Source organism: Triturus cristatus, chromosome 8 (genome assembly GCF_964204655.1).
Source record: "Triturus cristatus chromosome 8, aTriCri1.1, whole genome shotgun sequence".
Classification (NCBI taxonomy): Eukaryota; Metazoa; Chordata; class Amphibia; order Caudata; family Salamandridae; genus Triturus; species Triturus cristatus.
This window is the reverse complement of record NC_140591.1, coordinates 459,205,158-459,230,680: the sequence shown is the minus strand read 5'-3', so window position 1 is coordinate 459,230,680 and position 25,523 is coordinate 459,205,158. Positions and strand designations below refer to the sequence as shown.

The 25,523-nt window shown below is 47.2% G+C and overlaps 1 protein-coding gene across 6 annotated transcripts in view; it reads right to left on the bottom strand.

Annotated features, from left to right (window-relative positions):
* Nucleotides 1-25,523, bottom strand: part of FNDC3A (fibronectin type III domain containing 3A) — a 1,314,248-nt gene that overhangs the window by 494,929 nt on the left and 793,796 nt on the right. For all 6 annotated transcript variants that reach the window (XM_085621888.1, XM_085621893.1, XM_085621890.1 and 3 more), the window contains 2 exons: nt 19,064-19,117; nt 10,886-11,010 (listed from right to left, as the gene is read on the bottom strand). In XM_085621888.1, the coding sequence (XP_085478014.1) occupies nt 10,886-11,010; nt 19,064-19,117 (179 nt within the window). The remainder of the gene's footprint in view (nt 1-10,885; nt 11,011-19,063; nt 19,118-25,523) is intronic.

Genomic DNA, 25,523 nt, shown 5'->3' with positions numbered 1-25,523 from the left:
TAGGTGTAGATGTGGCTAGCAGAAGCCCAAACAAACTAGCTGCCCAGGCCTATGGGATAGGCCTGGCACCTCGCTGACACCAGGCAGGGCCAGCAACATATTGGGACTGGAGTGAAAATGGCAGGCAAACATATGTCAACGTGTCAAAGCGGAGCTACACCGGTCGTGCAGTGAGTCTAGTGTGCGCTGCTCTAGGGCACACGTTGGGTGGAATCCAACCTGGGCAAAGTGCAGCACCGCTTGGTAGAGATAGTTTAGCCTTTATGACTAAAATGGGGGTAGAGGAAGAAGAAAGCAGTGAAAATCAGGGCAAAAGCAGGAGAAAGCACGTGTAAAAACGGGTGGAGAGGAAGAAGGTAGAAACAAATTGGCAAAAACAGGAGAAAGTACTCAGAAAAATGAGGGAGAGAAGAGAAAGGGGAAAGCAGTAAAAAAAATGGAGGCAAAAGCAGAGGAAAGCACTCTCATGTCTACTTATAGACCCAAACAGTCACTCACATACTCACTCACTCACTGACCCACACAGCCAATCACACTCCCACAAAACCACTCACACACCCACTTACCGTCCCGTACCACTACTCACACACCTATACAATCACTCTCACACACACTCACCAACCAATACAGCCACTCACACCCACTCTCAAATGTTACAGGTTACAGTTAGGAAATAAAATTTTAAAAACCTTAGAAATTCAATAAACAATCCAAAGGTTACCGGGTTCATTATAGTTAAGAAATACCATTTTAAAAAACATAGAAATTCACAGAAAAAACAAAGATTACAGGGACGTTATAGTTAGAAAATAGAATACAAAAAACCTTAGAAATCCACTGCAAAATACAAAGGTTACAGGGACATTATAGTTAGGCTCAGATTTCACTCATACAAAACCAGTGAAGTTCGGCAGTTACAGTTACCTGGGCTAACTATAACTTACGAACCCACAATGCATTGCTTATGACCTCACATATTACATCTTTCATGACATGTGCAAATGACATCACTGATGACATCATCAACACAACCCCTCACACACCCCAAAACAACCTCTCATACTCCAACTCATATGCCCACAGAAGCAGTCACAAACCCATATAACTACTCACACACCCACTCACTCATCCATACGCCACCACTCACTCACCTACACACTCACACACCTATACAACCACTCATACACCCAGCTACAAACCCACACAACCACTCACACACAACGACTCAGATACCCACTCACACACCTATACAATCACTCACATAATCACTCATACAACCACTCACACAACCACTCACACCCATTCACACATCCATACAACCACTCACACACCTACTTACAAACACATACAACCACTCACACACCCATACACCACTCACACATCCACTCAGATGACATATGATAGAAATAGTATCAAACATTAGTAGTACACCTAGTATACACATTTAACTTTGGTAGCTGGTTAGTATATGTTTAACACTCATAAACTCTTAGAAAAATCATATACTCACTGGATGATATCATCAGAGATGTAATTTGAGATGTCATCAGTGATGTCACTGACCATGTCATGAGTGATGTAATATGTGAGGTCGTAAGCAGTGCATTGCGGGGGCATACGCTATAGTTAGCTGAGGTAACTTTAACTGCTGAATTTCACTGAAAAAAACAAAGGTTACAGGGACTTTAACCTGAGCTAACTATAACTTAGTTTGGCCATGTGTGGAGGGGGTAGGTCTAGTTAGCTATGGTAATAAAATGTTACTTTACATTAAGAAAACCCTGAAGATTTTATATAACACTGAAATTCATCAGTTACAGTTAACTGAACTATTAAACACACCCTCACCAAGCACTGGATATGACCTCACATATTACAACCCTCACAACATGTTCTATGAAATCACTGATATGATCAATGTGACATCTGAAATGACATTTTTTCTAGACGATCTTTTTTTCGTTTTCTGTTTTGAACGATATAAGCAATTGCACATGTATATAGTATATATTCCCATTAGTACTTACAAGAAGACATCTACAAAGTAGCAACAGTGTTTAATACTACTTGAAACTTGTAGAAATGCAGTGACAAACAACACAAATGGTGAGCCTGTTCCTGGCGGGGGGTTGGCCGGGGGGGCTCTGGGTCCTATTGGGTCAGCACACGCCTCACCACGCTTAGTGACCAGTTGATTGTTGCATTAGTTTGGATGGGAGCTAGTTCGAATGTCCCTGTCCTAGGGAGTGGGTGTTGGGGAGTTCCATGGGGTTGGGGGGGGGGTTACACAGGGGGCAGGCATAGCGCTGAGGTGGGGCAGGAGAGAAGACCACTTAGGTTTAAGCTATGGGTTCCACCGTAGGACTTAAATGTATGTCATGGAATGTCAGGGGCATGCACACTATGACACGCCGGCACAAGATTCATGCGTATTTGGTAAGGAGGGGTGTACAGATTGCTATGCTGCAGGAAACGCATTTAACACAGATGGAGGGGGCGGCACTACAGCGTAGATGGAGGGGGCAGTTGTTCTACACCTCATACTCAGCCTTTGCCAGGGGCACATTGACCTGGATACGAGCGGGGGTCCCGTTTCAGAGCACTAGGCAGATGATTGACCCAGATGGTAGATACGTGGTGGTAGCGGGACGACTGGACGGTAGGGATATAGTGTTAGGGAGCCTCTACGCCCCCAACGTAGCTCAAGCTGGATTCTTTGAGCACCTCTCCGGGAAGCTGGCTCCCCTGTTGACAGGTTCAGTGCTGCGGGGGGACGACTTTAATTGTGTTGCTGACGTGGACCTGGATCGCTCTCATCCACCTCTTCCAGATTCTCCCATACACAGACTTGCAGCGACTAGGCGGGCGTGGCAGTGCCAGTGGGGACTGATAGATACTCGGAGGGCCCATCACCCGGGGGATAGGGACTACTCATACTTCTCTGGGTTGCACGAGTTGCATGTTCGTTTGGACTCGTTCCTTTGCTCCCCAGATGTGCACGGGGGGATTACCCATAGTGAATATTTGAACAGAATGATTTCTGATCATAACCCGTTGCTACTATCGCTGGATTGGATACGGGCAAACCCCGCCATTCCTACTTGGCGATTGAGACCAGAGGCTCTAGAAGATCCGGTGTTTAAGACCACGATAGGATCTGCGATTGACGACTATTTCCTAGATAATGCTGGGTCTGCATCGAGCCTACTTATCGAATGGGACGCGTTCAATGCAGTAATCAGAGGGCGTTGCTTTCGGGAGGTGGTGGGAGTTCGAAAGGTGCTGACACAGGATGTGCGCAGGGCAGAGAATAGGCTCCGAGACCTGAACGACCTGATAGGCAGGAGGACCTGCTTGCGGCACCCGAGGAGGTGGCGACGCGGGTGGAAAGGCTGCGCTCCTTTGATTATAAGGCCTACACCACTCGGGCCCAAGCAGAATGGAACAAATCTGTGGCGCTACTGGCGTGGTTGGCAAACCCGGCGCGTAGAGGCATGCCGATCCCGGAGATTAGGGACCGGGGGGTGGCGTATTACACTCAACAAGCCATCAACACACACTTTCTGGACTATTATACCAGTCTTTATCAGAGTAGGCTTGATCCTGGGGCTGCTAATGGAACGGGGCTCTTAGAGGGGATAGAATTCCCCCAGATTGATATCGAAGCGGCGGAGGAGCTTGGTAAAGATGTTGAGGTGGGGGAAGTGCGCAGCGCTATCAAGCATATGGCTAGGAACAAGACGCCGTGGACGGACGGCCTTCCGGTAGAATTTTATTCTGCATTTGTAGATACCATGGCCCCGAAGCTGGTCGTAGTATATAACAAAGCGCGGCGGAAGGGTTGTCTTCCTGCTTCCACAAGGGAGGCAATCATCGTGCCTCTCCTTAAACCGGGTAGGCCGCCCTGGGACCAGACTGCATACAGACTGCTTGCCATGCTTAACCTGGACTATAAGATACTAAATCGAATCCTGGCTAGTCGGCTAATGGCCCACATGTCGACGTTAGTTCACGTGGACCAAGCGGGATTTATCCCGGCTAGGAACACGGCGATGAACATACGGAGGTTACTGCTTGTCCTGCGGGCGGACACCTATTGCAGGGAGGAGGCTTGTACTTTTGCGGTTGATATCGAGAAGGACTTCGATAGTTTAGAGTGGCCATATCTTTTCGCGGTCCTGAGGGCGTTTGGCCTGGGACATTTTGATATATTTTGAGATTTTGTATAACAACTTCACTGCCAGGGTCAGAACAGGAGGGCTGATCTCTGCTGCTTGCAACGTGGGTAGGGGGACGAGGCAGGGTTGCCCGCTGTCACCCCTGCTCTTTGCGCTGGCAATGGAGCCAATGGCTGTTCAGGCCCAATCGGGACGTCACTACCAGGGGTTATTAGTGGAGGGACACTTATAAAACATAGCGCTGTATGCTGGCGATCTACTTTTGTTTCTGGCTGACTCGGGGGAGGCCCTCCGGGGACCTAAGGGGCTGCTGCATTCTCTGGGGGAGGCCACTGGGCTTCGTGTGAACTGGTCCAAGTCCTGTCTTTTTCCGACACATCCAGGCAGGGATGGTACGCAGCCAGCGGAGGGGGTCCCATGGGAAACTAGCTGCTTACCTTACCTTGAACCCAGATCTATCACAACCCTAATGACATGCTGGATGGCAACATAGGGCGGGCTGTACGTAAGGTCAAGACCTGTTGGCAAAGCTCCCGTTATCGGTAGCAGGCAGGGTTACCTTGGTGAAAATGGTCACAGTACCCAGGCTTCTCTATTGTTTTGGGACGCTCCCGATCTGGATCCCAACTCAGGTGTTGGTGCAGCTCAACACATTGCTTACAGGATTCTTGTGGGGTCCGGGGCGCCGAAGGGTGGCCCTGGTCACCATGCAGCGGCCAAGGGCGGAGGGAGGATTAGCCTTGCTGGATCTAGAGGCATATTACCATGCAGCTCAGTTACAAGGATTCACCAAATGGGTGGCAGGCTGAACTAGGCACCGGGAGGAGCCTGATGGGCTGGACCCTCCCTTGGCGCTGCTTTCCCGGGTGCTGCTGCGATTGCCCATAAGGAATAGGTTGCTCCCGACTGACTTACAGGTGGTGCGCAAGTGTTGGAACCGATTTGCCAGGCATGCGTGCACGCGCACCCCCTATGCTCCGGAGATCCCGCTGACGGTATGTGAGGCCCTACCACACGGAGGTGATTGGGGTAGATTACGGGACTGGGAGGAGGCGGGGATCCCTACTATAGTGGATCTATTTGAAGATGGCAACCTCCTACCTTTTAATGACCTGGTGGAGCGCCATGACCTACCACGCGGAGACTTCCTGCTTCATGCCGCACTGACAGCAGCCATTAGGAAACACTGGCGGGAGGGGATGGCGGAACCTCAGACCTCGCTGGCCTGCCAATATGTAGTAATGGCAGCTGGAACGTTTAAGGCGGTCACGTGTCTCTACAGGAGGATTACCCGAAGCTTGCAAAAGCCCTAGTCGGGCCTGCGTCTCAAATGGGAAGAGGATTTGGGTGAACACATTGGGGAGAAGCCGTGGGGGGAATTGGTAGAACGGGCCTGGAAGTGTTCCAGGAACGCCCGCTTCCAGCTAATCCCTTCTACGAGGGGAGATTGGGAGGGGAGGGGGTTGTTAGAGTTACAGGCTATAGATGATGGCCGGAGAGATACCAACTAATAGATCTCACTGACTCATATTACAAGACGGAGGATGGGGTACCGGGGATTATCCCCCATTCAGATTACATTTCCCCATGACAGGAGAGGGTTCCTTTTCTCCTTTTGTTTACAGACGATTGCTGATGTAATATCCTGCTAAGTACTAATTTTGATTTCAATTTGTCCATTTGCAGCCCTATTCGGGTACGTTATTGTGCCTATTTTTTTGATAACTTAATAAAATTTGTTAAAAAAAAAATATGGTGAGCCTGTTCCTGTGCTACGCATAAGATGTGTGATGATGCAGTGTCCACGTTTGGTGAGCTTAAGGTTGGGGCCAACTTGTCTAACAATGTTTGATGGGGCCATGGTAGTGTGATAGAGTTTGTCAGTCTTGTGGTGCATGAGTTTCAACAGTGGGATGATGTGTAGACGTTGCACTATGGCATGCTAGTGTTGTCACTGGAGTCTTGTTGGAATGCAAAAAGCATTTTGGCCCAGACAGCTGCAAAAGAGCACTACCTGGGGCCTCATGTTTTCTCTTGACACAATGCCACAGACGCCATTGCAGCCCAGTGCAGGACTGCGGTGTGCCAATGCGCAACTACCGGCAGTGATGGGGTTCTGCATTTCATCTCAGTTGTGGTAGTAATGCTGAAATATCGGGCAGTTTGGGTGCATTGGGAATAGACACATTTTACCCCAATTGACTCCCAGGCCCGACCCTGCTCTGAATGCAAGCAGTATATTTGCTGTGTCATCTACTTCCTCACAGATGTCTTTAGCATATATGAAGAAATGATCTACATGGAGGGAAGCAGCTTCCATATCGCCATTGAGAGGTACTCCCCGGGTTCTTTCAGACTCAAGGAGGTGCTGCACCAACTGTTTCTTCTTCAGCGCAAAGTGTAGAGGCGAGAGCAGGCATCCCTGGTGTGTGACACAATTCACAGGAAATGGGTCGGAAATCAATTGCCCAATTTGGAATCTGGTTGTCTGTCTCCTCCATGTATAGGAGTTTGATCAGCCGCAACACCCTGCCGTCTATGCTCATCTTCCAGAGGACCGTGGACATATACTCCCAATAAAACATATCAAAAGCTTTCTTTAGCTCTAGTACTAAATAAGCAGCGTGGGACCAAGGCGATGGAGACTCTTTGAGGAACCTGTGCAGTTTGTGAATACTGAGCGATGTGGATCTGTGGGGTATGAAGCGCTTTTGGTCAGGATTAATTAATACAGGCACGAATTTCAACAATCTTGTCACTAGTATTTTACTCAGTACATAGCTCATGACCTGTAGGAGGGGACTTCAAGATCGTTTTGCCCTGGTTTAGAGAGGGAGACCAGGAGCGCCTCATAAATAGATTGTGGCAAGAGTCCAGTAGCATGTGCAGAAGTAGACAATTCACCCAATTTCTGGACCAGTAAATCTTCACATGCTTTGCAGAACTCAATTGGTAGGCCACCCAGGTCAGGTGTCTTAGATGTGGGAGAATCCTGTATGGTACATCAGATCTCTTGTTCTGTGATCTGGCCATTAAGAGTTTCTCTCTGTGCCGTGGGTCATGGTAGCATGATTACGTGGACGTAATCATCACTGTCAGATTGCAGCGAGGCGTTTTTGGTATTATTTAATGTGCAGTAGTGGGAGTAAAATATCTTGTTTATTGCATCCTTAGAGTATGCTATGGAGTGATGGGTGTCAAGAATGGCAACCAGAGGGGTGAGGGCCACCTTGCGTCACAGTGGCCATGCCAAAGTCAGCCTTGGTTGATCCCACCGCATGCATCTTGGCTTGATAAGGTTTAAAGTCTATGCAGGGGAGGGACTCAAGGAGGTGGGCGTGATGCTCCAGTGCATCAATTAAGACATTGCCGGTAGAGCTACAGTGGCTACCTCCAGGCTACACAGGGAGTCTTCAAGCTGCTCCAGATCCCCTCCAGCTCCCACTGCAATGCTTCTCTCTGCCTTATGATTGCTTGTATGCAGTGGCAACTTACTACTGTCCTTAGTACACCCCATTCTACTTGGTGGGAAGTGGCAGTGTTGCTATTTCTGCTATGCAATGTGTGATACCTTCTCAGGTGGTTTCCTCAAAAACCTGGCCCTCTAAGGCAATAGGTTCTAGCCTCCAGGTGGGGACCGACGGAGTGTATCCCACCCACAAGGTGACCCACAGCCGCAGGGGGTTGTTGTCAGAGAGTGTCTTGCCTAAGTAGTTTGTGTCAGTCAGCAATAATTGAGTAGCAAAGTGATAGAGGTAATGGTCTAGCCTAACATGTAGGTCATATGGGGGGGTATAGAGAGAGTACTCCCTTGCCTGGATGCAGTATCTTCCAGCAATCGAGCAGTGCCCAGTATGTTAATCATTATGATAAGTAGGCTGTGATACAGGTTGTGGGTTAACAGGGGAGAAGGGGGATGCGACCTGTCCAATGAGGGATTAGGGCACAGTTAAAGTTGCTTCATATGACCCAAGGCAGGTGGGACCATCAGACCATATGGGCCATGTGACTGGCCTTTCGTTTGGCAAATAGATATGAAGACTGGGTGGTGAACTATGCTCCGCTCTCACAATTTGCGGAGTTTTCCGCACTCCGCGTAAGCTGGAGCTTGCGGTGTTCCGAAAAACCCAGCTTTTTCAACGTCAAGTTGGCGAGCGCAAGCAAGGAAAATCCACCTCCCAGCGAGATCTTTCCTTGTTTGCGATCGTCAACGTCAAGTTGGCGAGTGCGACTGGGGAAAATCAACCTCCGGGCAAGATTTCTCAACGCGGGTGGACAGATTTTTCATTGCGAGTGGTCAGGTACGCTCGCGACCGCTTGCGTTGAGAAACTGTCCATTCGCGTTGAGAAAGCTGCCGCTTAGGTAAAAAATCTACTTGAGCTGCAGAAAGGAAGCAGCGCCTACTTGCGCTGTGTAAGGTGCCGATTGCGATGATTGCACAGTGCGGATAAGCACCTGGCACTGAAAATCACCGCGAACGGAATCTATCTAATGCACTCCGCCGCTTGCGGAGATCTGAATAGCGTGGAGGAGGTTTTTTTGCACTTCGCGGAGTGCCGCATAGCGGAACTCCACCCAGGCTTAATAGATACATCCCCAACAGTAATGCAGTGTTATCAAGTACCCCCTTCGCAAATATGTAGCGCCCTTCTGGATCAGACTCTACAGTCATATATTTAAGGGGGATTGATTAGCTAATCCATATAAGTACCCCTCGGGGCATAGCCAAAATAGCCCATACTAAAACATTGGCCCCTCCATTGTTTCTGGAGTCTAAGGTTTTACGCCTTGGCAAGATGGGTTTCCTGTAAGAATGATATGTGTGCCCGCGCCGTTTGAGGTATACATTTCCATAGTAGTGCTTCCTTGCAGTGCCCATGCTGCGGATATTCCAAGTCACATGTGACACTTTACCAATGGTGTGTAAGGATGCAATGGGAACAGGGTGGGAGAAGAAAGCCACTGAGGGTGGGGAAGAGCTGGCCTAACGACCTCTGCCACCCAGGGACATTCTGCACTTTAGTATGTGAATCAGGCTCAACTGCAAAAACTACCCAACTCCAGGGCGGCAGAGCATCATTTGGCTGCCCAAATAGTAATGACAATAATTCAGTGTTGTAGAACCCAAAGGTTGATGTACTGCGAGCCACAAGGGCTGCAGCATGATGGTGGGGGGGCCAGCAAGGGGGGACCGAGCAAATGACTGGAGGCAGGGATGGGCCATGATAAAGAGATGTAGAGTGTAGGGAAGCACCTAAATTCTCTGCTTCGGTTGCTTGGAAGTGATGTGCCTAGTATCGCGGATTTGCAAGCAGGGTGCCAAAAGAGTCGGGGTGAGGTGCCAGCAGGACATTACATCATAACTCCTAATTAGGGGATCCTACATGTGGCATAATTAGTAAAGGGTGTACATATATATATATACAAAGAAAAAAACACAGAGGTGGTGGACAGGGGACTCTGAAGGTAACCTCAAATTGATATCAACAAGTGGCATGCGTATTCATATTATGTCTTCAGCTATCTGGGGTATGATAGAGGTGGGATGACACAAGCCATGCTAAGCTGAATGAGTTTCGAATCATTGTCAGATGAGGTATCATCCAAAGCATCCATGGAGCAAATCAAGACCAGCATTCTGAGAAAGGACGTAGTAGCAAAAGCTGAGATTCTGTCTTGCATCGCCTGTGTCAGGAACAGAGCACCAGAGGTGGATATAGAGGAAGTCAGTCCCCAGTGGGAGTCATGGCACCCCAATGAGGCCGCAGGCTTGTCTGGGGGGGGGGGGGCAGGCAGAGTCACTCATGTGAGTCATAGCACCGATGCTCCACCAAGTCCCAAGCATCGTCAGGTTCCGTGAAAAAGTTTGATCGTTGGTTCGCAAGTACCTTCAGCTCATGGAGAATAACAGAGTGTATTTGAAACCAGCATTTCTAAGTTTCCATTTTATGGCCATGAAGGTGGCCATCTTACGCTGGACTGCAAGGGTGTAGTCTGGGAAGAAGAGTATCTGTGCGGTTTCAAAGGCCATGCATCCTGCGCTCCTGTCAGCTTCCAGAGTTGTGTCCTTGTCTGTAATTTTTTTTAATTTAGCCACCACAGGTCTGGGGCATTACCAGATGGGAGGCCCTAGGCGGGTACTCGGTAGGTGCAACTTCGGTAGAGAACCAAGTTTCAAAGAAATTTGTAGGGTTTGTGCCCTCCATACCTTGCGGAAAGCCTATGTTGCTCAACTTTTTGTGGCGGGATTTCTCCGCCACATCATCCATCTTGTTATCTAGCAAGCATACTTTGTTTGTGAGTTCCACAACTTGTTTGATGAGGTCCTTTGTTTGAGGCTGGAGGTCCAGTATGGCTGCCTCGGCCTGATCTCTAAGATGTCACACAGCCCACGGTTTGCACCACTCACCATGCTGGACCCACAAGGTTCCCACCACATCAGTCAATACACAGTAATAAAATATGAGGATTACTCTGAAATGTAAACAATGCATATTTCAAAATGCAAACCAAACCTAGTGGCTCTGCTAAGTCATATTTATATTAAGATAAATTGGGATGCACGCCTTTGATTTTGACAAGTTAATTCATGAGTGGGAATTCATTTTGATGATTAAAGAGAACACATTACAATTGTCAATATGTAGCAATTCAGTGGATAGCAAAAATAGTGTGTTCTGAATATTTATACGATTGAAAAACTTACCTCATCCCGAGATCATTCTTAGCTGCTAGCCTGAAGGTGAATCCCATTGCAGGAGAGAGCTTTGTAATTCTATATTGCTTTTGTTGCCCATAGTAGCATTGACAAAAATCTCTGCTTCCTCTTCCCTGTGACCAGCCATGAAAGCATATGTAAGGAAAATGATTGCAAACCAATTAAAAATTAGCTAAACCTTTTAGATGGAAAACATACTTTTAATATTCAACTTGGGTTATAATACAAAAATTAAATATTCAGCAAAGAATTAAAAAATATGAACCAATCATCATTTCATCCTATTATTGACTAAGTACCAGACATGGTTTACATAGTGAAATTAATAAGATTTTTTTGCATAATTATTTGATATGAAAATTAGTCAAAATATAAGTTTACATTTGTAAATTTTTAGCAATAATACAATTTTCCTCAGTTATCTAAGCACACCGCCACTAGCCTCACCTCCCACTAACTCTGCTGTATCTCCTGAGGCACAGCCGGGAGTTAGGAACAGAGTGCTTTTGTGTTATTGCTTTTTAAAAACTGTTAAAGAATCTGTCCTCTGTCGCACTTGCACTAGCTCTCCCCCCGATCAGCTGTCGACTGCTGACGTAGGCAGGGCCTCGACGTGACTGGCCGGGCGCTTTCGACACGCCCACAGCCATAGCCACGCCCCCCTCTGCTTCAAAATGCGCGCTGATCTCGAGCGCGGCGTTTGTTCAGCTGTATCTCCTGAGGCACAGCCGGGAGTTAGGAACAGAGTGCTTTTGTGTTATTGCTTTTTAAAAACTGTTAAAGAATCTGTCCTCTGTCGCACTTGCACTAGTTCTCCCCCCGATCAGCTGTTGACTGCTGACGTAGGCAGGGCCTCGACGTGACTGGCCGGGCGCTTTCGACACGCCCACAGCCATAGCCACGCCCCCCCTGCTTCAAAACGCGCGGTGATCTCGAGCGCGGCGTTTGTTCAGCTGTATCTCCTGAGGCACAGCCGGGAGTTAGGAACAGAGTGCTTTTGTGTTATTGCTTTTTAAAAACTGTTAAAGAATCTGTCCTCTGTCGCACTTGCACTAGTTCTCCCCCCGATCAGCTGTTGACTGCTGACGTAGGCAGGGCCTCGACGTGACTGGCCGGGCGCTTTCGACACGCCCACAGCCATAGCCACGCCCCCCTCTGCTTCAAAACGCGCGCTGATCTCGAGCGCGGCGTTTGTTCAGCTGTATCTCCTGAGGCACAGCCGGGAGTTAGGAACAGAGTGCTTTTGTGTTATTGCTTTTTAAAAACTGTTAAAGAATCTGTCCTCTGTCGCACTTGCACTAGCTCTCCCCCCGATCAGCTGTCGACTGCTGACGTAGGCAGGGCCTCGACGTGACTGGCCGGGCGCTTTCGACACGCCCACAGCCATAGCCACGCCCCCCCCCGCTTCAAAACGCGCGCTGATCTCGAGCGCGGCGTTTGTTCAGCTGTATCTCCTGAGGCACAGCCGGGAGTTAGGAACAGAGTGCTTTTGTGTTATTGCTTTTTAAAAAACTGTTAAAGAATCTGTCCTCTGTCGCACTTGCACTAGTTCTCCCCCCGATCAGCTGTTGACTGCTGATGTAGGCAGGGCCTCGACGTGACTGGCCGGGCGCTTTCGACACGCCCACAGCCATAGCCACGCCCCCCTCTGCTTCAAAACGCGCGCTGATCTCGAGCGCGGCGTTTGTTCAGCTGTATCTCCTGAGGCACAGCCGGGAGTTAGGAACAGAGTGCTTTTGTGTTATTGCTTTTTAAAAACTGTTAAAGAATCTGTCTTCTGTCGCACTTGCACTAGTTCTCCCCCCGATCAGCTGTTGACTGCTGACGTAGGCAGGGCCTCGACGTGACTGGCCGGGCGCTTTCGACACGCCCACAGCCATAGCCACGCCCCCCCCTGCTTCAAAACGCGCGCTGATCTCGAGCGCGGCGTTTGTTCAGCTGTATCTCCTGAGGCACAGCCGGGAGTTAGGAACAGAGTGCTTTTGTGTTATTGCTTTTTAAAAACTGTTAAAGAATCTGTCCTCTGTCGCACTTGCACTAGTTCTCCCCCCGATCAGCTGTTGACTGCTGACGTAGGCAGGGCCTCGACGTGACTGGCCGGGCGCTTTCGACACGCCCACAGCCATAGTCACGCCCCCTGTTACCATCTTCCGCTACCATAAAATATGTGCCCCTACCGGAAGCGCAGCGGACGAGCGCAGCGGGCGCGACGATGGCGCGCCGAAGGCGCGCTTAAGGCAAGCTCGTCTGCGCTCGTCCACGACTGTCCGGGGCTAGGGGCACGTCACTCTGCTCATCTTACCATCTATTCCCCCGCCCAATTACGCTGCCTCCGGAGCCCATGGTCGCTTCCAGCCTCTACCTGTTCTCGTATTTCGTCTCTTGGCTTGTCTCTGCCTGCTCCTCTCGCCATCCCCCCTCCCCAACTTGCCCTCCCTTTTCCCTCTAGAGGTAATGTTCTTCCTGCTACCTCTAAAACCTTGTCGGCATACTATTTGAACACCCGGTCTGCAGTAGCCCATGCCCACGAACTTTCGGTACTGCTGGACCTTCATGCCCCTGATCTTCTCTTTTTAACGGAAACTTGGTTTTGTGATGACTCCCTCCCTGCCTTACTGGCCACCCTACCAGCTCCATATTACGCCCTCCGTGCAGACCGTCAAAATGGTAGAGCCGGGGGCGGGGTGGCGGTCATCGCCCAAACCGACCTTCCCTTTCAAACTCTGTCCCTGCCAGATGTCGCTACCACGGAGTATTTAGCCATTCGTACTACTTCCATCACGCCCCCTCTCACCTGCATACTTATCTATCGCCCCCCTCAATCCCCTTTATTGTTTCTCCCTGACTTTTTGGAAGTTTTGGCCACTATTACAGTTAATAACTCTTCCATTCTGCTCTTGGGTGATTTTAATTTCTGGCCCTCTGACCCAGCTGAATGCCCATCCTCAAAGGAATTCTCTGATACCCTTTATTCTCTCAACTTCATACCTCACATTCACTCTCCCACCCATATCAAAGGTCACATTCTTGACCAGGTTTGGTCTCTAAATTGCCCCGTAGAGTCCCTTACCATCTCGCCCTGTACATGGTCTGACCATCACCTGATCTCTTTTGCTCTTCCCATACACTCCCCGGTCAAGCCTCCACTCCCCAAAAACATCTGGGTTCGTGCCTGGGGACGAGTAGATCCCGAAAGTTTATCCTCCCTACTTACCACCTCTCTTCCTTCCCTGCAAGGTCTATCCACCCGTTCCCAGGTCACGGCCATTGAACAATGGCTCTCCTCAGGCCGTGACTCCATCGCCCCCTTGAAACGGGTCTCAACCAAACGAGAGAAGGACGCCAATCAGTGGTTTAACGAAGATCTCAACGCCACTAAATTGGCGGTACGTCGAGCGGAGCGGGCCTGGAGGAGAAACTACTGCCCCTCTCTACGACTGGAGTTTATTAACATCCTGACCCTATACAAAAAGGATATGCTGGAGGCAAAAACCACCTATTTCTCCTCCAAAATCCTCGCAGCCGAAAACCAATCGAAGGAAATTTTCTCGATTGTACACAATCTGGCGTTTTCGGACAGAACCTCTCTTAAGCCCACTCCTTCTCAGGAACTCTGTCATTCCCTCAATAACTTTTTCATTCAGAAAATAGTCACCATCAAAGCTAACATCCCCCCTCCTTCCCCTACTTTTGTGGATCCCCAGTGTCCCCCCCCCCAAGGGACAACTCACCACCCTCCCACCTCTGACTAAGGAATCTCTGACTGCCATAATTCCACTTGTCAAATCTGGTTCCCCGTTAGATCCCTGTCCGGCTCATATTCTTCGTCATATCTTCACCAGCTGCTCAGACCCCCCCCTTCATCTCCTTAACAGCTCTCTTTCCCAGGGCGTGTTACCTAACCCACTTAAAACCGCAGTCATTGTCCCCATTCTGAAAAAACCGGGTGCCGATCCCTCAGTTCCCGCTAATTTTCGCCCCATCTCCCTCCTGCCGTTCCTGGCGAAAGTACTCGAGCGCCACGTCACCTGCGCCCTGAGCTCTTTCATGGGGAAGAACGGGGCTCTCGCCCCCCGCCAGGCCGGGTTTCGCCCCGCACACTCTACGGAGTCCGTAGTTCTCTCGGTCCTTGATAACCTCAGGGAGGGAATGGATACCAACCAACCCCAGGCCTTGGTCCTCCTCGATCTCTCAGCCGCCTTTGACACGGTGGATCATTCCATCTTGCTTTCCCGTGTCGGGGCGGCGGGGATCGGGGGCACCGCGTTGGTTTGGTTATCCTCCTTCCTGAGGGACCGTACCCAGGCAGTTCGCCTGGGTGATTTTACTGCGGACTTTCGCAATGTTCAATGCGGGGTCCCCCAAGGCTCCTCCCTTTCCCCCCTTTTATTCAATCTTTATATTTCCCCTCTTATTTTTTCACTGCAACAAATGGAGGTCGCCGTATTTAATTATGCGGACGACCTCCAGCTTGTCTTCAATCTTTCCTCTTCCCCCGATTCTGTTCTTAATTTCCAAACCATCATGATTCATATCCGGGACTGGATGAACCACAACCATCTGAAACTCAACCCAGACAAGACCGAGCTGGTGTTGACGGGTGGTTCATCCAGCCCCTGGTCCCCTCTCTTCTGGCCGCCTTCCCTAGGTCCCCCACCTGTTCCCTCTACCTCAGTCAAAACTCTAGGCATTAAGCTCAATTCTCAACTCACCCTTCACTCCCAGGTCAGCTCTGTGGTTTCTTCTTCCTTTCTTTCACTGCGCACTATACGCAAGGTGTCCCGTTTTTTCTCATTTGATGCTTTAAAATCGATCACCCTGGCTATGGTCGTATCCCGCCTGGATAATGGCAACGCCCTATATGCAGGTATACCCGCATATAGTCTCCGGCGTCTGCAGCAGATCCAAAACCAGGCGGCGCGCCTGGTGTTCAAACTTCCAAAGTCCCACCATATCACCCCCCTTCTAAAGTCCCTACATTGGCTTCCTGTTCGTGCTCGTGTCCAGTTTAAGCTTGCCTCCATGACCTTTCAAGCACGACTGGGCACGGCACCGGCTTTCATCTCATCTGAGATTATCCCTTTTGTTCCATCCAGGGAACTGCGTTCATCTACCCAAGCCCTTCTTACAGTCCCACGGTTCCGGAGAAAGAAATGGGGAGGCTCGAAATTCGCGACCCTCGCCCCGATCTTCTGGAACTCCCTGCCTCTCGAGCTTAGAGCTTCAACCCTGTACCCGCATTTCCGGAAACAGCTCAAGGCACATCTCTTTGCTAAATTCTTCAACTAATTCACTAGCAGCTCATTTTTTTCTTACTTAGTTCCAGCTCCCTTGCCCAGTCCTCTGTCAGCTGTAGCGCCATGAAACCGCTGGTGTACGTGCGCTGTATAAATAATTTTAAATTCAAATTCAAATTCTCCCTCCTGCACTTCTCCACTTCTATTAAAGGTGATTTAAAGGTAAAACATACAATCAACGCTAATAGTTTTCGACGTATACAGCAATCATTTGTAGGAACACAACAATGCAACCATAATATATTTGTGTTGTTGCTTCCATCATTAAAATGTATCAAAATAGTGTTAATGCTCTCACTTGGTAGGTGAGGTCTATATTCTGGGGAAAATATTACCAAGAATGGTTATAAATGTCCTTAGGCCTGAGAGTTGTTACATTGCAATAATAATCCAAAGGCTTTCTTTCTTCATTTTATCAATTGTGTGCACTAGACACCACTTTCCCACGCATCATGAAGCAGAAGCAGAGCCATTCACACATCTTTCATTTACCTTTGTGGCTGAAACACCCAGTACTATAACTCTTGGATCTGAGACACGTTAACTCTGAGCTTCTTTTTGGATGCTACAACCTTCTTTTATATGTTTTTAATTTTCGGACAATACCATCATATAGGGGACAAAGAACCAAAAATGTCATATTCCACCTAGAAACTGCCAGAATGAGGTGGAGTCATAGCTCTCAATTCTGAATGCCCAAAATACCAGCAGTACCCCAATGTGCATCCCAGTTCTTTATTTTGTATACAAACAGGGGCTATGCCAATCCTTTTCCAAACCTTGCTTCATTCAGGTGGGGTTAGGTACAATTACGGATGAATGTCCATTTAGCTGTTCATGGCTGAAGTTGGGGGTCATCAAAACGTTGTAAGTGTCCAAAATAAGGCCTCGGGGTGAAGGGATATTTTATACGCAGATGCAGTTTTGCTGCAACTGTTATGAGGGTCCAGGGCCTGATTCACCAAAAATATGCTTCACCCCAAAATACACTCTCGGCTTTTCTCCTGCATTTGCAGTGCAACTACACTTTTTGGGAAAATCGCAAAGCCTTCCAGGTGTGTGTCTGAGATGCTTTTAATCTCAGGTTATTAAAAATACTAAGGAAAGCTTCGGCAAATTCCAATTCACAATTATGCAAAGGCATTTCTACATTTGTAAATGTCCGTTGTGTACATGTTTTACAGTTACGTATGGGAAAATGTGTTCCATGTGTGAAAATGCAACCATCAGACGTAACTAGTGACAAACATGGGATGACATCATCCTCCACGGCGATTGACCCAGTGTATCTATCCAGGGTAACACCAAAGAGAGTGGATGACCAGCTATTCACAAGATCCAGAATCTGAACTGAGAGTCTACACTAGGCAACAAAGGAATGGGAATTTTACAGTGGGGCGAGAGTTAAACGTGTTATATCCTACACTCAGCATACACTAGGGAAGTGTGGATATGGCTGTGCCAATGGCTCCCCTTTGACATGGAGAGGCAACTTGCAGACACAAAGCGGCTCTAAGTACACATATCAGGGTAAGGGGATGGTAGATGACTTAACCCGCTGGGCCTGTATTTTCTCAATACCAAATAGGCCACATATTGGACATCATCTCGCCACTAATGGCCATAGCTCAGCATGAACCTCTCCTATTAGGTGAAGCTCTTGTGGTATAGATGTGATTCTAAACAAATTTAGTCTGCCCCTGCCAGGAGCACCCACCAGGAAACTCCGCAACAGACTGGCTGACAGGCTGGGACCTGACTGAAGTATAGAAAGCAGCCTACCCAATGCAATAGGAATATTCAGACTAATCTCCCATACAAGCGCGTACTCCGGTTTACCTTTTCTTACCTTCTAATGTATTAGAAATCCAGCTTACGCTAACATGAGCCAAAATTGTGATTCGTTCCATTTTGAAATGATGTTGCAATACACCACTTGATCGTTGTTACTATTGTTGCTTTCCTGCTAGAGTGAAGAATTGTGAGCTTTGCACTGAGAGAGGAAACACTCCCAGCCTTTTGATCGTTACGTGCCAAATCAATGACAGCCTATCTGTCCCAGATCATACTGTATACAGTGTTTCAACTCGCGTTATCTGAATAGATTCTGAGAACCTCTGATTCTAATGCAATAGTATTATAAGAGAATCTTCAAACGTACTCTGTAGTAAATTGCTTCTTCTTGCTCATTTCGCATTTGTGCGTATCCTGAGCATTTGTGCATATCCTGAGAACCATGGACTTGAGCAGTAATGTGTGAAAGCCTTTAAAAACTTTGGCCTGTAGTTGTAATTCTTATTGAGAATGTTCAAGCTGTAATTCAGTACGTGAACTCACTGGTATTAGAGATGTGTCCTATCGGGGAGCACCAAAGTCTGTATAGGGACTACACCGCTCCCGATCTGAGCTGTTGGCGTGCTCTTGGGAACATAAAGTAAAACGGATTTGCATGCTGGCACATGCATTAGACACCTCTATAGATATGATTTTTATTACAGCACACTTACAGAAATTGATAGCCAAAGTGGAGTAAGTCACGAAAACATTATGCGAGAACAACTCCCTGCTGTTTGTGCTACAACAGGGCAGTAATGTCATGCGCACTTAAGGTGCAGCCACCACTCCTCTTCCCTCGTCGCAGTAGCCTGGCCCCGCACCACCCTAACAACCTGGCTGCAGTGCAACTGCAACACTAAAAATAAAATGATAGGGCTAGGAAATATTCCACTGACAGTTATTGAAATTTTCTAGAACAATATTGGTTGTCCAGTTGGCAGTTGGTTGTCTAGTAACAGTCGAGTATCAATTATAAAATAAGCATTTACAAAAGGTTTAACATTACCAATTTATAAAAACAAAAACTACTTACTTCATCCCACTCCAGAAGATAGTTGTGTATTTTAGAGCCATTGTCACAAGATGCCTGAAAATGAAAAAAACATTATAAAGAATTTACAGTGTTTTCTATTTAAGGGAAGAAAAAAGCTGCAAACTCGGTTAATGAGTGCCCTTTATTACTCTGACTCACCCAAAAACATTTTTACAATATTATATTCGTCCATGTGCTATTTAATTTGAAGAAGTTTGACTTGGTTTTCTTCCGATTCTTTACATGCACTACTATGCTGGGGCGCAACGAAATGTTTGCATCTTATTTCTTTCTTTTTTAAATGCAAAATAGAATACACATTTTACAGTGCAGTACGAAAGGACAGCATAGAGATACAGTGCTCCTGAGCAGCTACATGCTCCCTTCTAACCTGCTCACAACAGTACCCCAAAATTAAGAAGAAAATGGCAACTTAGAGCCGAGACCACTGGGATCCCTGTGTAACATGGGTGATATCAGATACCACAGCAATAGGAAGAAGCTGGCTTGAAAGGGAGACAACTCTGGACTAAACAAATGTTAGTGAGTTAGTGCACAACCTCCCCACCTTTACTTCCACTGAACTAAAGAGATGCTGGCAAACTGGTGGCTCTGACATACTCTGGAAATGTAGGGCAGCACAGGGAGTGTGAAGGCTTAACTGCTTGGAGTCACAGTACAGGAACAGGAGACTAACATTAGAAATAAGGATAACAGAAAATGAGCCAAAGAAGTAGATTATCTTTGACAGACTAGGAGGTAGTGATAGTCAGGACCCTTATGTCAGCAGTTCTTAGATGGTAATGAGATGCCTAATTCCATGCTGCCTGGTGAAACAAACATGATTGGCAAGTTAAAGAAATACAACATAGTAAATAAGGTGGGTAGGGTTGAAGCAGTTAGGAGAGCATGCTGGTGATAAAACACCTGAATGTGTAATTGAATTAAAGCATAAACTAAAAAAATAACAAATTACAGGGCTGTGTTTGTATAGAAATCGATCTTGCCAGAGATTTTAAAAAGCCTGTTTTTTTATCAAATGAGAATGGTAGTCTGGGAACAACAGAAAACCAACATCATGAAATAAGCAGCAAGTATTAGTCATAGTACCTAAAATACCAGGTTCTGGGTAGCTGCACTCCAACACTTCAGTCTCAATGATGATAAGGTGTGTCCCTTGGTTTTAGTACCGTCTCATCTAAACTTGGTATTCCATTGCATTATGGAGCTTGTAGTTGTCCTTATTGCACTGCACAGTTGGCTAAAGTCATCTTCAAGGTTAACCTGTTATTCTGGATAGTGCTTCTATGGCCGTTAAGGCAGCTTTGTGCGCTAGTACACTGCCCGCATGGGTGCACCATATGGGACCCCCCTCCCCCCCGTTCACCGTGTATGTGCACTTTCGCCAATTTTTTTCATTTTAAAAATTTAGTCAAACTGTAAGGATTTTGACCAATGTTTTACAGTCTACAGGAAGGTGATGATAAAGAGAAGGAGCCTTATAACTAAGACTAGTGGAGTCACCAAGTGATAGGGATCCCATAGTCCTATATCCTGCCTCTTTCAAACTTTTAACTGTATGGGCAGATTTCATTGCAACTGAGAAGAGGAAAGAGAGAAGGTGAAGGGAAAAACCAGGCACCTTAGATCTAGGCAAACAGGTTGCAGAGTACTGCCTGGGCAAATATTGCATTACTTAAGGAAGGCTCTTCAATTTTCAACAGAGAGCGCCTGGGAAGCCTAAGTACACCACCGTTAGCTCTGGTGGAGTGTCATTACATAGCGTAGAGGTTACATTTCACACAAAGTGTGACAATGGGTCGTATATGACACTAGACATTTGATAATGGTGGCTGTACTGCTGCCTGGATGGCATCATTAGACCGAGAGTTCACAAGATGCTAGTCTGACAAAGGCAGAGCCCTGGTTCAGTTCAGACAGAAGCTCAAGCAGCAAGGGAACTCTTTTTATGTTAAGCCCCCCTCCCATCTAATTTTTTTAACTTCTTTTTACTGAGCTTCGTCAGTAATCAGTGCTCAATTTCAGAAACTTTTATTGCCAGGGTCCAAGGTACTTCACATGTGTCCAGTGAAACTGGCACCACTCTCTGGCCACCTCAAACTATAGGTTTAAGACATAGTTTTGCCATTTTAAAGATATATCTAAAAAGCTAATGCTCCAATAACAAACTCTGCAAAAAAGAAACACATACCTTGCCACAATGTGGAGGATTCTAATAAATCAATGAAGTTGTTTATAAATAAGTGCCGGTGCTGGGAACTGGCAAATACCTGCGCAAATTAAGCACTGTCAGTAATACTCAACTGCCCAGTTATAGTATTATTTACAGTGCAGTTTACAAAGCGTCCTGACAAATCATGCCAACACCTCAGCTTCCTCACCGTCAATTTGGTATGAAGACAAACAGGAAATTTACATTAGCAATAGTCCGAATACAGCCTTTTTCACTACACTTGTCATTCAACGTGCTGTATTATTCGTTGGCTCAACCAATTTAGTTAATATATCTGTTCATTTGGCAAGATCTCACCCAATGGTATGTTATGTTATTTGTATTTACAAAGAGCAGTCATTACCCAAGGGTGTCCTGGCGCTAGCTACTGCCATCTGAACACAGGTTGGGATGGTAATCCTATAAACTGAAAAGCCATTTTTTCAATCCTTTCCTAAACACCATTAGATCAGTGGCAGTTCTAATATGGAGAGGCACAGGTGACGAAGCTTCTCCCTCCCCAGTTGAGGGGAGGGTACTGTCACCCTCTTAGCTCCTAAGGAGCGGAGGGCTCTTGTAGGGACATAACAATGAAATCGACGTTTCAGATATTCTGGCCCTATTCCTTGGAAGGGCTTTAAAAACAGTGCATACGGATTGGAAACACACTCGTTGTCTGACTGGAAGCCAGTGAAGCCTCTTAATTTCTTTGGAGAGGGATACAAATTTTTGCATGTCAGTAGGCAGTCTGGCTGCCGCATTTTGCAAAAGTTGGAGTTTGTTTAAATGTCGCTCTTGAATGTTCAGGTAGAGGCTGTTGCAATATTCCAACCTTGATAGAATGGGAGATGTTATAATTATGCGTTGACTGTCCTCTGGCATAAAGGATATTATTTTCTTAATCATTCTGAAATGGTGGAAGCTGGCAGATGCAACCACATTTGTATGGTGCCCAACAGTGAGTTTGTCGTCCACTATAACTCTAAATACTTTTGCTTTCCTAGCAGGTTTTGGAAGAGTACCTAATTCTTCCGGCCACCAGTCGGAGGTCCAAAAATTGACATTATTTCCAAAGATAATGACCTCAGTCTTGCCCGAATTTAGCTTCAGGCAATTCTGAGTCATCCACATTTTGACTAAATTCATGCAGTCATTGAACCTCTTACCCTTCTCGGACTCTTGCCCCGGCAACAGGGACACCACAATTTGCATGTCATCCGCACAAGACGTAAGATGGAACCCGAAGGATCTAATCAAGTCTGCCAGGGGAGACATGTAAACCTTAAAAAGGTGGGACTAAGGGAGGATCCTTGCGGCACTCCGCAGGGTAAGGAAAAAGGTTAATGAATTGCTATTCACAGTTTAACTAATACAGTTTCCAAAGATAACATGCAAAAAGTGTATTTTATAATTCATCCAACTTGGAAATATTTCGAGTAAGCACTGCTTCATGGATTTCTTGAGCAGTGTACCTGTAGCTACTCTTAAACTTCCCACCACTTCACTCAAACACCCAGCAATTGGAACCGCTAAGTGTGATGTGCAGAAAGTCTGCACCCTGTAAACTGCACTTACTACAGATGGATGGTCTGCGAGGGTAGCCTAATGCAGGCTTCTTGGGAGTAAGGTAGGTTTTATGTAAGAAAGTGAATTGTATTCGTTTAAGTCATGCATTAGGGAAAGTGCGCTTCACCTGCTCTCACGCCTTTCTCCAGTCAGATTCAGTCAGCGGCTTCGGGCAATCCTTGGCTCCCTTCTGATAGGCTTGTTCTGTACTTCCCCGCTCCCTGCCCCCCTGCACCAAAGCAGCACAGAGATGTGGGAAATTGCACCTGCTCCCAAGCCACACCTTACATTTGAGTCATAACATTTCTTTCTGCTGAACTGAGATCATCTTGTCAGTGTTCAGACTCACTCTGCCAGAGAAGTCTGTTCGACCCCCTCTACTACTCATTTGACTTTCAATAGATACTCTCAACCAGTTTTCAGCACATTTGTCACCCTATGCTGAGCCTCAGAGCATCCAAGAGACACTTAGCTGGCAGTGAGACTCTTACCTAATCATGAAAAACTCTTAACTGTCTCCCACATTCCCTACAGAAGCCCTCAAAGACCTTCATCTGACCCTCACACACCCTCTGTACTCATAGACCCACAGGCAGCTCTCCCAGAACAATGCCTTTTACTGCCAGTCACCAGAGTCTCTGTAATATCCTATACAGGTTATTGCCTCAAATCTCCTAGTCATGAAGTAGACCGCTGCAGGCTCTGTCTTTTTCTGCTGACTCATATATACACATATTTGCTAGCCTTCAGGTCCACTTTCTCAGCTCTAAGAGACTCACCATTACCCTTAAAGCCTTAAAGTCCACTAACCTCAGAGCCCCTTTTCTGGTAGTCACGGAGCATGCAACTCCCTTCCCGCCTGCCCTGAGTTTCCAGCCTAATGAGCCTGAGTCATCTACATTTAATGTACACCCAGGTACCTGAACTAATCTGCAGGTTCTAGAGACTATTTTTTCTTTAAGCAAAATGCAAATTTTAAGCCATACCCAATCACCTATAGTACATAGAAAACATACATACGTACATACATATATTTATATTATTTTGAATCCCACATGCTCCTACAATCTTGCAAGCTAAAAGCAATGTTGATGTGACTTCCACACAACACTATATGTATTGTATTGTATTGGTGCTTGTATAGCGCTCTGTCACCCCACGGGTATCCTGGTGCTCTGATAAAACAAATATCACTGGTGCTGAGGGATTATGCAGGGCAGGTCAATCAGGCTCTCGGAAAAAGCCATGTCTTAAGGCTCTTCTTGAATTCAATTAAGGATTCAATCTGTCTGATCCTCTGTGGTAGCTCGTTCCATGTCCGAGCGCCCACCATGCTAAAAGCCCTCCTGCCCATTCTGGCTAGTTTGAATCTAGGCCTTACCAGCAAATTTGCGCTGGAAGAGCGCAGCTGTCTCTGGGGGAGATACCAGGTAAACCTTTCTTGAAGAGGGACCGGGCCCATCCCATGTGTTGCTCTATAAATCAAACAGAGAGATTTAAAGAGGACCCTTTCTCTGACTGGCAGCCAGTGAGCTCTCTCAAAGCCTGGGTAGAAGATGAGACGCGCCAACGGTTTAGCACAAGCTTCGCCGCGGCGACTGGACTCTCTGCAGCCCCTGCAAGATGTAATGAGGGGCCCCTAAGTACAGAGAGTTACAATAGTCCAATCTACTCAGTACCGTGCGCCTTACAATCAAGAGTCACATATCCTCTGGCAAGATTGGAAGGATCCGACGTAACAGCCGTAGTAACCCGTAGCACACATTGGCTGTCTTACTTGCCTGTGAGTCCAGTTGGAGGTTTTTATCCATCAGGACCCCAAGATTACGTATTGTGTTGGCCGGGGCCAACGAAGCCTCCTCCGGGGCAAGCCTGAACTCCACCGGCAAGTGCAGGGCCAACCTTGCCGGTGAGTAATACAGTACCTCCGTCTTTCCTCCATTGAACTGCAAGGAGTTTCTCCGCAGCCAATCTGTAGTCAGACGCATGCATTTTTGGAATTGTTCCAAGGGGACCGCATGTTTTCCCTCCAGTGAGAATACCAATTGCGTGTCGTCCGCATAATTGACTAACTCAACCCGAACGCTTTAATGATTGAAAAGAGTGGCTGTAAATATATATTAAACAGAATGGGACTAATACTAGAACCCTGTGGTACCCCATAAACTATGGGAGATTTCCCTGAAGTAAACGACCCCAGAGTTACCACCTGTTGTCTCCCCGTCAGGTAGGACCGAAGCCACTGCAGTGCCCGACCTTTTACCCCTATACCTTCCAGTCTCTCAAGCAGAATTGGGTGACTCACTGTGTTGAATGCGGCCAACATATCCAGGAGCACCAGAACCGCGGTGCTCCCGTTGTCGGCCCGCATTATGGTCCATCATGGTTATCAGGGCTGACTCCGTCCCGGGACGGAAACCAAACTGATCCCTGTCCAGCAAGTAATGTTCCTCCAAATAATCTGAAAGAGATCTGCTCACAACCTTTTCCAAAATCTTAGTTGGGAAAGGGAGGAGGGAAATAGGCCGAAAGATGGCCGGGTTAGTCGGATCCAGAGAGGGCTTCCAACCCTTAAGGACTAAGCCTTCTTCCAAAGATTGGTTACAGATCTGACGTAGCCAGGGAAGAGTCAGGCGGGCGTATGTCTTCCACACTTTCTGG